At 40.4% G+C, this 14,456-nt stretch overlaps 1 protein-coding gene across 14 annotated transcripts in view; it reads right to left on the bottom strand.

Annotated features, from left to right (window-relative positions):
- The window catches only part of LOC122314678 (protein MON2 homolog), a 66,559-nt gene that overhangs the window by 4,539 nt on the left and 47,564 nt on the right, over positions 1–14,456 (bottom strand). For all 14 annotated transcript variants that reach the window (XR_006243855.1, XM_043130183.1, XM_043130173.1 and 11 more), the window contains 9 exons: positions 4,921–4,979; positions 3,573–3,709; positions 3,299–3,471; positions 1,887–2,015; positions 1,718–1,803; positions 1,514–1,629; positions 1,306–1,418; positions 1,023–1,146; positions 687–808 (listed from right to left, as the gene is read on the bottom strand). Coding sequence is in view for 13 of the 14 variants with exons in the window: in XM_043130183.1 (XP_042986117.1) it covers positions 687–808; positions 1,023–1,146; positions 1,306–1,418; positions 1,514–1,629; positions 1,718–1,803; positions 1,887–2,015; positions 3,299–3,471; positions 3,573–3,709; positions 4,921–4,979 (1,059 nt within the window). In the remaining variant the exon portion in view is untranslated. The remainder of the gene's footprint in view (positions 1–686; positions 809–1,022; positions 1,147–1,305; positions 1,419–1,513; positions 1,630–1,717; positions 1,804–1,886; positions 2,016–3,298; positions 3,472–3,572; positions 3,710–4,920; positions 4,980–14,456) is intronic.

Below are 14,456 nucleotides of genomic sequence, written 5' to 3'. Positions count from 1 at the left end.
TGCGTAATACACCAATCTGTTTCATTCCCTTTTTTCCCTTCCCTTTGTTATAGAAACCAAATGATGAAAGTGATAGAAACTCCAATAGAAGCCTAGTACTAAACATACTACCATTAATCACGGTACAAGGCCCAATTTTTTAGTATAATTCGAACAATTAACCACCAAAACATGCAAGAATATTTCAAAGTGCAGAAAAAATGTAATGTGAAAAGACCAAAAGTGATTCCTACCCTGAATTTCTTGACACAGTTCACTCAGGGGGGTTTCAAAGAAACCAAGCACACCTTGAAATTTTGAACTTTTGGACTGTATCTCTTTGAAAGAACTATTGAAGTTGAAAACATAAGTAAACTAATTGTTTGAATCCTTGTTTCTGAGTCTATAAATTATATGCCCTTCGGTTGAATCATAACGACTTATTTATATTTTTACTCTATCTTTCAGTAGTATACGTATCAAACTATGCCGAATACTTCCTGTACCAATCCTCTCAAAATACATCTTAATTGAATCGATACTATATTCTTTCTAGATAGTGAGAGGAGAAAGCATGGAGGTATTTTGACTTATTTCAGGCTGCACGTTACTGTGCAGAACAAAATGAACAAGACACAGTGGCTACAAATGATTAAAATTCCATGGGTTAAAAAAAGGAGTGAGACGAGTACAAAACATATACTTACAAATTCAGTTTCAAAATTATCTGTAGTTATTATGGCTTGCTTAACAGCCAAATCTATGATTGCCAGCAACTGTGTGTACATGCTTTCATCAAACATCCTGTGTGCCTGAACATATAATTCTCCTGTTACACCAACCAAGAAAAACATAAGCTTGCTGAACAAGGACCCTGATAATTACTGTACCGAAGACAATATTAATGAAGTTCAACTATGTGAGATATCTGTTCTGAGTAGTGAGGGTAGATACTGATACACCATTTCCTCGCATTCAAGCATTTGTGACTTGTGTGTAAAATTCAGAGTCTAACCAAATAGACAATTGAATAAATGCATTACCAAGACCATGTACAACCTCCTGCTTGACCTTGCCAGCTGCATTACCAGTGTAGTTTGGTGACTTCTGAAGAACAAACTCAAAAACATCAAGTACTGAGTTCAGGTATGGCATCGGCAAGTTCCCCTGATTCACACAGTTTTTTCAGTGCTAAGACGAGAATACCTAGTTGATGATACTCTCTTGTACATAAATTAATTAAGAGTCAAAGAATGGCATAATAATAATGAATGGTATTTTGGGAGATAAAACAGCAATTACAGACCAGAAAATGTTGATGATCACCTTAGGAGAATGAGAAAGAACAGTTGTCTGTAAACAATTAATTGCTGCAAGAGCAACCTCTTTACTACCATTTAAAGTGCTCTTCTTTACAAAAAGAAGCAAAGATTCCCAACCTACAAAAATGAAACATGATCTGATATTTGCCGTACTCATAATAGAAAGAACTGATAAAAACTACCAGATACAAAGCATTCAATGGTGAACCTACATGACCAGAAATTGGTTAAGCATCTGAGAAAAGGAAAGAAAGAACGAAGTATGCGTGCTATTCCACCCAGGACCAGTACAAGCGTCTCATCCCACTGCTTCTGAACTGTGTTCCGACTGCAAATTCATTAAACATAAGAATATGTATAACTGAGGGAAAAAGAAAAGATTTTTCAAATCAAGATTAATTCGAAACTTCATATACCTGTGATGTATGAGCATGTGAACTGCTTTTCCATCACGAGTTCCCAGTTCTTTCCCTTGCCATTCATCTTTTGATGAAGTAGCAGCCTTGAAAAACAAATATAAACATTGACTAAGAAATACAGTAAAAAAAGCTCCGAACTTGGTATTTAAATACAAATTCAACATACCATGTGAGAAGCACGATCTAATGCAGGGAAAACATAATTTGAAAGACAATCCTCCCACATAATTTTTGATAGTTTTTGCCCATGACTTCCAAGACTTTGAAAAAGGGTCCTGACAGCTGAATTCCTGACCTGAAATGCAGTACAGGTTCAACCATGACTGGAAAAGCTATTATATTATACAATCACAATGGTGTAAATATTACTCAACCACCTTCCACTGAATAAATGTTATCCAACTTAGGAATGAAAGTGGAAAAACTGCAACAGATAATAGGTCAATTATGCAAGTAGAAGTGTAAAAAAAAGTCCTCTGTTATGTGGAAAAGCTCCAATTTATACTTTCTTTTCTGACGGGCCTTCAGCATAAGAAAAAAGTACTCTGCAAACTACTAAACAGACGGATAATTGCCAAAAGGTCTGGAATATATCCTGTGTACTTGGGCTATGCCTATTTTCATATTAATAAAAAACTGTTTTCCTTAAAAAAAATAAAAATGAGAAGTGCTGATGGCTCTCCCAACAAAGTTTTGAATTCCGTTTTGGTGACCGTTCTTGTTGAGGTATTGGAATGGAATATTTCGGTATCAGTACGTTTTGGTGTACCGTTTTGGGATAGTTTTTATATAGATAAATTAATAGAAAAATTATATTCCAAACTAACTGGAATATATATAACTATAAATATATTTATAGTCTTTACATAAATATATTAATTATAAAAATGTATTTTTGGTTCCTGTGTTATCATTTGTAAACGAGATATAGAGTAGCTGTACAAAAGTAGATGAACTTTAGGAAACAATTGGAAAACCTGGGGAAAAGTAGATGGAACTTTAGTAGATGTAAACAATAGCTATACAATATAGAGCCAGTGTCATCATTTCACTACTAGCAAATTGCACGGAAGGGGAAAAGGGGATGAGAGAAAAATATCAAGAAATGACAAGTGTGCCCTCACTATTTAAAACTATTCACCAAACTGCTACTAATGTTTATTTTGGACTGAAATGCCCTTTCCGGCCGGAATTGATCGAAACTAGCCGAAATGGCAGGAATTTGACCCGATACATAACAGTAACCTATACTGTGCCAGTTACTGTTCCGGCACGAAAAAATTCGGTCGTTTCAGCCAGAATGGAACGGATTTCAAAACCTTGCTCCCAACTGCAACACCAAACCGGGCCTAAACAGTCACATCTTAAAGAAACTAATTTATGATGATATAACAGTAAATAATCAAGGATGTTCTAGTATAAAAGATAGTAGAAGCACCAAAGAACAACATCAAGGACATAAGTTTAAGGCAAACAAGGGCAATAATTCAGTGTTTATGGGCCTTGCTTTGTAAATCAGTTACCAATACAAAAGTGTTTTAATAATGCATCAAAGTCCATTATCACAGATTATCCTACCTCTGGCCTATCATCAGCTCCAAGTTTTTGAAGTAACGAAAAAACAGAGAATAGCAACTTGTCATAGTCAACCATATTTGTCAAGGAAGCTTGGTCGTTCACATTATTTGAAATGCCAAGTGCCTGTTCTTCTGCCTTTTCTCCATCCTTTTGCTTTGGAATAGAATGCACACCTAAACAATATGAAATATTACAGCAGAGGAAAACCAAATACTTTTAAGACTTTACTGCAAAGACAATTGATGAGCTAAGAAGTTCTCAACAGAAATTTAACCTGCTTCCTTCTCCTCTGGCTCTTGGATAAGCCCCTTTGCAATGAAATCTGTTACAGTCCATAAAAGGCCTACTGCAGTCAAGCTTATATTCAACTCTGTCTTTTGAGCACTGTAGGCCCCAGTCACATCTATGCATCTGCAATATTCAGATAATTACTAGCATGACGGGCAGATGTTAACAGTGTAACTCAACGACAACCATATACAAATAAGTTCTTGTTGGAAATTGATCTGATCATTTTAAAGGCCAGGCTAGGTTTTGGGCAGGTCTCAGTCTAGATTAAGGCTCAAATAAGAAGGTCTGTGGCTGACCTGCCCAGGAGATTGGACCTAAATATGAAGCTCAGGCCATTTTTTGAAGGTTTAAGTGCAAACAAATGGTTAATTGCTCCCTTCATGCCAACAAAAGAGGCATAAAGAATAAAGAGAACAATCACGATTCATTTGGAAGGTAAAGTTATTTCAGGGTTTCATTTCTTGGGGTGGGTGAGTGGGGAGATTGCAACTTCCACAAGGCTTCAAGGGCATTATTTATGGGTGGGGGAGAGGGAAGAAAGGGAAGGAGCATCCATGCACTCAAAATTTTGTTCATATGTGCTTCCTGATGCCCCATTATTAGAACAGCCTTCTAAAATGTTCCGTAATCTAAATCAAATCTTTAGCCACACAATTTGAAGTAGGTATAGGTTACAGTTACACGCTTATCCTACAAGTCTATATTAATTTTCATTAGAATCACAAATAACATTTATGAAGACTTGAGCCATAACAAATAGCTATCACTCCCGAGAAAATCACTTTATGATGTACACCATGCTCGCCAAGCCACAAGTAACAAGTTCGTAACAAACAACTCATTTCAACTAAGCCATAATAATCCCTATCAATTTTCATATGAAATCAGTTTTATGCTAAAGGTTGAACTAACTGGGGTGAGAACATGAAATATACATTTTCAAAGGTTGAACTACTATGCCGTATTCAGTGGAATTTAAAAATTTAGCACCTTTAGTGCATGAAAGAGTAAAAGAATGCCAAGGAAATGGGACTCTTCACACTAAAAGTCTTAGGAATTTTTCGGATTTCAGTTCTGCAATTAATACAGAACTGTATGACTCAAAATTTAGAAAATTCACTAACATCAATTGAAGATGAAACATCAGATTTTGCACAAACATATCTAGAGAAAAAAAAAAAAAAAAAGTTGAGGCACTGTTGAGAAAACAAAAAACAAGTATTGAAATGTAGAAAAGAAAATGTTTAGGGGAAATGTTGACAAAATTGTAACGAAAATGCCAAATTTAGGATCATATGAATGTATGGCCAAAAAGAAAAGAAGGATCTTACACATGAAGGTAGTTTGCCGGTATCGTTGAAAGTCCATCATTCATAATCACCCGTAGGCTCTGCAGGGAAATAAACAAGGCATACTGGATTTACAGAACAGACTAAACCATCACATAAAGCAACTTCAAACTGTTTCATTCACATTTGAATCATCTAGCATCTAATATATATCTTTTTTATAAGTAAACGATTGTATTAATGAGAATAGGCATAGCCCAAGTAGTCATAATCACATTCAAACTTTGTGAGCTCTTTACTTTGCTTTGAAGCAGCATTAGGTTTGAAAGTGAATCTTATCAAGTTAGAATTAGTTCCGGTTGGAAATGTTCCAAGTGTTTTGAGTTTGGTCAATATTCTAGGGTGCAAAGTTTCCACTTTGCCAATGAAGTATCTCGGTCTTCCATTGGATGCCTCATTTAAGCCGCAGTCTATTTGGTATGGGCTGTTGGAAAAAATGTAGCACAAATCGGTGAGTTGGAAGAGGCTTTATTTGTCCAAAGGTAGTATAGTTACATTGATAAAAAAAAATATTTTATCCAAACTGCCTACTTCTTATCTTTATTTCCAAAACCATGCAAGGGGGCTCACCGGTTAGAGAAATTGCAAAGAGAGTTCCTTTGTGTGGGGGGGAGAGACAGACAAGGAATTTAAGTTTCATTTGGTGAATTGGGCTACGGTTTGTACCCTTATACGTGAAGACGGGTTGGGAATTCGGAATTTGTTGGTTTTCAACAAGGCTTTATTGGGTATATGGTTATGGACATATCACAAAGAGGGGATTTTAATGACGGGGGAACCACCCCATAGCAGAGACCTTAGGATTCACCCATGGAACCTAAACTCCCATGGAGACTAGCATAGCAACCCACCGCCACGGCCTCCCACTTATATTGCAGTTTGATCCCAGGGGGAATTGAACCTGTGACATGGGGCTTATGCACACAAGTTCTCCCTTTTACCACTTTGGCTACCCACGGGTGAGGCCTTGGAAACAAATAAAGAGGCTGGACCAATCTACATCGATTCACACGTTTTATTGCTGGAGATGGCTCCAGAATTAAATTCTAGAATGACCTATGGTGTGGAGATCAAATCCTCAAAGAAGCCTACACAATACTATACAGCATTGCACAAAGAAAGGAGGCTTCAGTAGTAGAGCTCATGGATCTCTCAAGTGGTTCTCTTTTCTTGACAAGTAATAAGAGATTTTATTCCCAAGAATAGGTATATGCCCAAGTACACAGGATGTATACAAAGGAAATACCTACTACTTTCTAAAAACAAAAGGAATAAAACAGATTCAGGAAATTATCTTCCATTACAAAAGTTTTAGCCCACAAACTCAAAAGTACTAAAGAAAAAATCCCTAAGGTCTCCCAATGAACGTTCTTTGTCTTTGAAGCATCTCTCATTCCTTTCAAGCCATAGGCACCACAGGAGACAAGAAGGAATCATCTTCCAAACATGAACAAGATTCTTGCTACACCTCAATCCCTTCCACCAATAAATCCACCACTTCCTTGGGCATTACCCAAAGGAAACCAGTCCGATTCAAAACCTCATTCCACAAGAACCTGGCCACTTCACAATGAAGAAAGAGGTGATTAAAAGATTCTCCATCCTTCTTGCACATGACACACCAATCGGCAATGTACATACCTTTCCTTCTAAGATTTTCTGTTGTCAACACTTTGCCCAGGGATACCACCCAACCAAAAAAAGCAACCATGAATGGAACTTTCACTTTCCATATGTTTTTCCAGGGAAATTCACAACTCCTGTGACTGGTTAATATTCTATAAAAAGAGGAGACTGAGAACTTAGAATTTCCTGCAGGATCCCACAGCATGCTGTCCTCCCTACCTAGCATCAACTTTGAATGGTAAAGTCTTACCAGAAAAACCTTAACATCATCCACTTCCCAGTCATTAACATCCTTGACATTCCACTTGAATATTATTGTCAATGCAAAAGAAAGAATTTCCCATAGCTGCATTTTGATCCTTTGCAATTTTGGAAAGAGAGGGAAAGTCCAACTTAAGTGCAGAATCGCCATACCACAAGTCATGCAGAAAAGTATCCTCTTCCCATCTCCCACCTTTAATCTAAAAATTCCCCCCATCATTTTCTAATGAACTACCACAAACTCACCCCATACGCACCTCTAGTATCTTTAGAACACCAACCTCCCCCCGCAAACTACCATATTGTACATCAATAACATTTTTCCATAAGGCATTACTTTCCAAGTGGTATCTCCACAGACATTTCCCAACTAATGCTCTATTAAACAATCTCAAACGTTTTATCCCCAACCCACCACAATCAATCGGTCAACAAACCTTCTTCCAACTAACCAAATGGAACTTTTTTTCATCTCCTTTACCACCCCATAATATATATATATATATATATATATATATATTGATGTTGGGGAACCTCTCCAAGGCAAGGTCCAAAGGGCCCTTCAACCCACCCCTGCAGAGTAAACTTCAGTCCTGTGCACCGCACTCTCGAAAGTTTCCCTACACGGAATTGGTTAAATCGCTGGCTTTTCACCAGGGGGTGTGGCCCCAAAGGATTGTTTACACTCATGAGGTGTTGGACCTTGAGGGGAGTGATACCCCAAGACCAAGACCTTCACCACTTGGGCCAAACCCTTGGGGTTACCCCATAAAAAATTCCAAAATAAACTCACAATTCTTCTTTCTACCCTTGCCGGCTACAAAAAAAAGAGATAAAAAATAAGGGGGAAGATTAGACAAAGTACTTTTTATTAATCTTCCCCCTTTAGACAAGTAATCATTTTCCATCCAACTAACCTCCTTTCAAATTTCTCAATCACACCATCCCGAATTTAACAGATTTATAAGAAACCCCCAAAGGAAGCCCAAGGTACCTCATAGGGAGTAAAGAAATTCTGCACACCAGAATATTTGCCAAGTCTGAAATATTCTGAACAGAACCCACATGAATGATTTCAGATTTCGATAAATTAACTTTTAACCCCAAAACGGCTTCAAAACACAGCAAAAATGCTCTTAAAGCACAAAGATTTTGAGGAAGTACAAGATTTTGAGGCTAGGGAATTGACGGGAGACCTCTCGGAGGAGGCCCTTGCTAGAAAAAGGGTGGTTGTAACTGATCTAGAGAAGGTGTTATTGATGGAAGAGATTTCGTGGCGACAAAAATCTAGGGCCCTTTGGCTAAAAAGAGGGTGATAAATGTACGAAGTTCTTCCATAAAGTGGCGAATTCACATCGACGCAGCAACACTATTGAGACACTCCACTCAGGTACTCAAGTGCTTTCATCCTCTGATGATTTGGAAAACCATATTGTGCAGCATTTTGAGAACCTTCTTTCGAAACCAGTATGCTTGAGGCCAAAACTTGATGGCTTGTCTTTCGAGTCTATTGATTCACAAAGTGCAAATGGTTTGGAAAGGGAGTTTGAGGAAGATGAGGTGTTTAAGGTTATTTGTAGCATGGCGAAGGACAAGGCACCGGGCCTAAATGGATTCTCAATGGGTTTCTCCCAGGTTTGTTGGGATATAATGAAATGCGATATTATGTAGGTCTTTGCAGAATTCCACTCTTTCCATAAATTTGAGAAAAGCCTTAATGCAACATTCATTGCTCTTATTCCAAAGAAACATGGGGCTAAGGTAGTTGAAGATTTTTGTCCTATAAGCCTTGTGAGTGGAGTCTACAAAATAACCTTCAAGGTCCTGGAAAATAGGCTTAGCTCGGTGATAGAACATAATATATCTAAGCCCCAAAACGCCTTCATTAGGGGGAGACCGATTCTGGATTCGGTGCTTATTGCCAATGAGTGCTTGGATCATAGGTTGCAGGAAGGCATTCCAGGTATTCTTTGCAAGCTTGATATGGAAAAAGCTTATGACCATATGGGGACTTCCTCCTTTACTTGCTCGGTAGGTATGGTTTTGGTAACAGGTGGATTTCATGGATCCGCTATTGTATATCTACCATTCGTTTTTCACTGTTAGTTAATGGCACTCCTGCTGGGTTCTTTAGCAGCGCATGTGGTTTGAGGCAGGGGGATTCCTTGTCACCTCTCTTGTTTGTCATTGTTATGGAGGCACTTGGTCGGTTGGTGAAGGTTGCTGTTGGCGGAGGTTATATATCAAGTTCTGGTTGGTAATGGCACAAATGGGCCTACTTCACTCTTTCATCTCTTATTTGTAGATGATACTTTCTTATTTTGTGATGCAGATTCTAGTCAGATTCAATCTTTGCGAGCTCTCTTGCTATGCTTTGAAGCAGTGTCGGGGCTCGAGGTTAAACTTAGCAAATCTGAGATGGTTGCGGTGGGTGCGGGGCCTAATATTAACAGCTTGGCGCGGTTGTTGGATTGCAAGGTGTCTTCCTTGCCTATGAAATATTTGGGTCATTCGCTGGGGGCCAATTTTAAGGCTCGAGCCAATTGGGATGGGGTGGTGGAGAAAGTTGAGAGGAAGCTTGCTGGGTGAAAATGGATGTATCTATCGAAAGCAACTTACTTTAATTAAGAGTTCTTTAACCAATCTTCTCACTTTTTTCCTGTCACTCTTTCATTTGCCTGTAGGGGTGGCGATTAGAATTAAGAGATTATTCCGGGCTTTTCTGTGGGGGTGAATGGGGGAGGAAAAAAAATTCCATCAAGTTAACTGGAACAAGGTTTGTTATCCTATTCCGAATGGAGGCTTGGGGATATGCAATTTGCGAACGTTCAATAAAGCTTTATTGGGTAAATGGTTATGGATGTACCACTTAGAGGGGTACACATTATGGAAGGAGATTATTGATTCTAGACATGGGAGCGCGTGGGGAGGCTGGTGCTTCAAGGAAGTAAGGGGGAGACGTGGTGTGGGCTTATGAAAATTTATTAGGAGGGTTTGGCAGGGTTTCAAAAGTCACTTACGATTCGTGGTGGGAGATGGTTCCAGAATCAGGTTTTGGCATGATGTTTGGTGTGGAGAGTGCATGCTATAAAGGGCATTTCCAGCACTCTATAGTATTGCAGCTAACAGAGAGGCCTTTGTTGTAGATATGCGGATATTCTCCCATGGATCTTATCAGTGGAATATTCTTTTTAATAGAAATATTCACGATTGGGAACTATAGGCTATGTTTGATTTCCTCAGGTTGCTCTATTCCATGGGAAATAATATGGCTCAAGAGGATAGGTTGCAATGGAAGCTAATGGTAGTAAAAAATGTACAATCAGGACCTACTACAAGATTTTGTCAACCCATGGCCATGTTTCATTTCCATGGAAGAGGATTTGGAGATCACGGGTGCCTACTATGGTAGCTTTTTTCGTATGGACTGCCTCTCTTGGGAAGATCTTGACTACAGGCAATCTAAGAAAGAGGGGAATCATAGTGATAGATTGGTGTTATCTGTGCAAAAAAAGAGGGAGAATCTGTAGATCACTTACTATTGCATTGTGAGGTCACGAGAGGGCTATGGAACAAGATTTTTAGAAGAATGGATATTGCTTGGGTAATGCCTCCGTGGGTAGTGGAATTATTGGCTTGTTGGAAGGAGCTTCAAGGCTGTCCCCAAGTGACGGCAGTGTGGAAGATGATCCCGTTGTGTATCATGTGGTGTACATGGTCGGACAAGAATGAGAGATGCTTTGAAGATAGGGAACGCACAATGGAGGAGCTTCAGAATTTTTTTATGCACACTTTAATGCTGTGATTTTCAGCCAGTGTACTTGATGGAAACAATGTCCATGGCTTTCTTCCTTAGCTAGAATGTAATTAGGTGTTCATTTGTATACTTCCTGTGTACACGGGCTATGCCTATTTCATTCGTATGAATAAAATTTTCTTATTACTTATTTAAAAAAAAACCCACGAAGATTGTCAAAATTGGGCTCACTAAAAATCAAAGTATCATTAGCAAACAATAAGAGTGAGACCTTTAAACTACTCTGGACCTCATCACTCACCACAAAGCTAGAAAGAAAATTACCATCCACTGCCTTCTCAATCATTCTACTCAAGGCATCCATGATCACAACAAAAAGAAAGGGAGAGATAGGATCACCTTGCCTCAAACCACGCGAGCTACTAAAGAAACCAACCGGTTTTCCATTCACCAAAATAGAAAATCTCGAAGTCGACACACAATGCTTCATCCACGAACACTATTTATCTCCAAAACCATATCTCCTTAGCAAATAATCAAGGAATTCCCAGCACACATGGTCATAAGCCTTTTCCATGCCCAATTTAAAATACCAGCTTTCTCCATTTTAATTCTACTCTCCAAGCATTCATTTGCAATTAAAACAGAGTCTAAAATCTGTCTTTCCCTCACAAAGGCATTTTGTGATTTTAAAATTATCCTCTCCATCACCCTGCTCAAACGGTTGATCAGCACCTTAAAAATGATTTTATACCACTCCATTCACCAAACTAGTAGGCCGAAAATCTCTCATCTCCACAGCCCCTACCTTTTTCAGAATAAGTGCAATGAAAGTCGCATTAAAACTCTTCTCAAACCTCATGTACGAATGAAACTCAGCAAATAAAAGATGCGAAATAATGGTAGAGCAATGGTTAGCATCCCAGATCGAGTAACCTAAGAAAAAACCACCCTCAACTGAAGCCGACAACATTATGCTAAGAGCCTCCATGACAATAACAAATAAGAGAGGTGATAATGGATCGCCTTGTCGCAACCCCCACAAACTGTTGAAGAATCCCACAGGGTGACCATTCACCAAAATCGAGAATCGAACCATTGACACACAATGCCTCATCCACAACCCCCATCTCTCCCCAAAACCACATCTCCTCACCAAGTGAAATAGGAATTCCCAATTAACATGATCATAAGACTTCTCCATGTTTAATTTACACAAAATACTAGGAGCTCCTAACTTAATCCTGCTGTCCAAGCATTCACTAGCGATAATGACCGAATCCAATATTTGTCTTGCCCTTATAAATGCATTTTGAGACTTAGAAACGATTCTATCCATGACTAAGCTCATCCTTCTCTCTCTAAAATTTCTCTCTCCGTACAAGTGCATTTTTTTGCTTTGCTTTTTCACGTTCTGTTGTCGGGGATGGTTTGTTTTTAATGTCGTCGGGAGGTAGGATGGGATTCAGGCGGGAGTTTGTGATTGACACTAAGCTATTCTATGTTGTGAGAGAGGGTGGCTTGATTCGCATCACTGAGAGAGGAAGGAGGTTTAAACAAGAATTATTGCTTGGACTGGGGACTGCGCAATGGCTAGGTGGAGCTCTGGAGGGCTGTGTGACAGATAAAAGAGAAGATTTCTTTTCATCTAGGAGAGAGGGTCACCGGAGTTTTATCATACAAAGGTCCTCAAATAGTCGTGGTCGTTTCGTTTAGGTGGCGGTGTATGGTGATGGGGGACGAAACTGTTGCATTATTATCCCTGAAGAGGAAGGTAGTGGTGGCTGGAGTAGACTGCGAGAAGCACTGAGGGAGAGTCTGCAGGTGGTTACAAACAGCCAGGGCAAACCTGGTGAAACTTTGAAGAGAGGGGGTGATAAGGTAATTTCTTGTAGAGAAGCTTTATTGATGGAGGGGACGCATGCAGGGTTAATTGGTGCAGGAGGGGGTACTGTGCATCGAGCCACTAGAGATCAGTCTAGGGAGAGAGAGAGTGGAAGAGACGTGAGGGAGATTTTGTCTCTGGTATGTGATATGCTAGAACAGTTTAGGATGGTGCAGGAGGTGTCCTTGGTAGGGAAGCTGGTCAAGGCTTTTAAGGAAGGTGTGGAAACGGTGAGTTTTAGGGGTAGTAACTCAAGGAGGGTAGGAGGGGGATCAGGATGGACTGAGGGATCGGGCCGGGCTGGTTGTGGGCCAAAGCCCATGGATCACAGGAGTGGCAACAGTCATATGGGGAAGGGCTGGAATGGGCCTCAGTTGGGCCAGCCCCGGGCTGGTCCTGGGCCCCAGTTGAAGACCTCGGCAAACAGGAATGGGCACGGGTCACGCGTAACCATACGGGTCACAGGTTAGGTGGTGTTCTTCCACCAGAAACTTCGTTGCGACGGCCATAGAATCGGCCGGCCGACCAACAGACAATGCCGACAATGCCGTCCAACCAACAGCCAACACCAGAAGCCGCATCCACCAAAAACCCCGTTGCTACGATGAGCAACCAGCAGCAGACCATTGTGTAAGATACCGAGACGACGCCGACAGTGGTTCCTTCTCCACCTCGGCGGCATCAGAACCTGCCGGTAGATCATCAAATGGCGACGAAGAGCCGGGAAGACTTTTTGGAGCCTCAGACCACGCCGTTAGAGCCTCTGGTCAGTCTCCCTCCATCACCGAGAGGCTGTTCGCCTAGGGGGTCTGTGCAGAACCTGCCGACGGGGCAAGGGAAAGAAGGTGGAGGTCTGGCGAGACCCTTAGGGGTGAACTGTGATATTGTAATGGTGGAACACAATGAAGGAGGAGAAGATGAGGATTCGGCCAGTGATCTCTTTCTATCCGATGAAGAGTGTTCTCAAAGGCTCTTACAGGGGATTAATGAGCATGGAGGGGAAGTGGGTTTAGAGATTGGAGAAGTGAACTTGAAGGGGCAGAAGGAATTTAGGGTGCAGAATCCAATTCCTCTGAACTGTATGTACCCGGATTCATCTAGCGTTTCAGATTGGGTGTTCCAAACAGTGAATGATATAAAGGACATGGTGGGACTAAAGTGTGAAGCTTATGAAGAGCAATTCATGGCATTACTCACCGCCATCAAAGTGGGTCACCAACAACAAAGGAAAATGGGGTCCAAGAAACAGCGAGAACTTAATAGGCTAACATGGTCCATAAATTCTGAAGGTAACTCAAGCAGGGAGAGGTCAAAAGAGAAGGGGCTGGCTTATTCCAATAAATGAAACCAAAAATCCTTTCGTGGAATGTCTGGGGTCTAAACGGGCAGCTTCAAGTAAGAAACTTATTGCGTGGGTGGAAGTCGGACATTGTTTGCTTACAGGAGACGAAATTGAAAATAGTCAATACAAAAATAATACGAAGTATATGGAGTTGCGTTCAAGTCGATTGGGTGTATTTGGCAGCTAAGAGAGCCTCGGGAGAAGTGTTGGTGATGTGGGACCAACTAGTGGTGGAGAAATTGGAGGAGGCAGTGGGGTTGTTCTCAGTAGCATGTTCTTTTAGGAGTGTGATCGACAGGTTTATGTGGGCCTTTGCAGGTGTTTATGGTCCTAAATAGTGACTGAAGACTTATATGGGATGAACTAGCTGGGTTACACAGCTGGTGGGATCTTCCTTGATGCATTGGCGGTGATTTCAATGTAACAAGATTCTCAAGCAAGTGTTTTGGAAATAGACGAATGCGTCCAGCAATGTCAGATTTCTCGGAATGCATTTCTGAGTTGAACCTAGTGGACTTACCACTAGCGGGAGGCATATACACGTGGACTAATAATCAGACGTGGTCTAGATTAGATAGATTTCTAATTTCCCCGGAATGGAAAATTCACTATCTAGAGGTATGGCAAAAGAGATTGCCTTGGCTGTG

This window comes from Carya illinoinensis, chromosome 7, assembly GCF_018687715.1.
Source record: "Carya illinoinensis cultivar Pawnee chromosome 7, C.illinoinensisPawnee_v1, whole genome shotgun sequence".
Taxonomy (NCBI): domain Eukaryota; kingdom Viridiplantae; phylum Streptophyta; class Magnoliopsida; order Fagales; family Juglandaceae; genus Carya; species Carya illinoinensis.
This window is presented reverse-complemented; position numbering and strand designations above follow the sequence as displayed.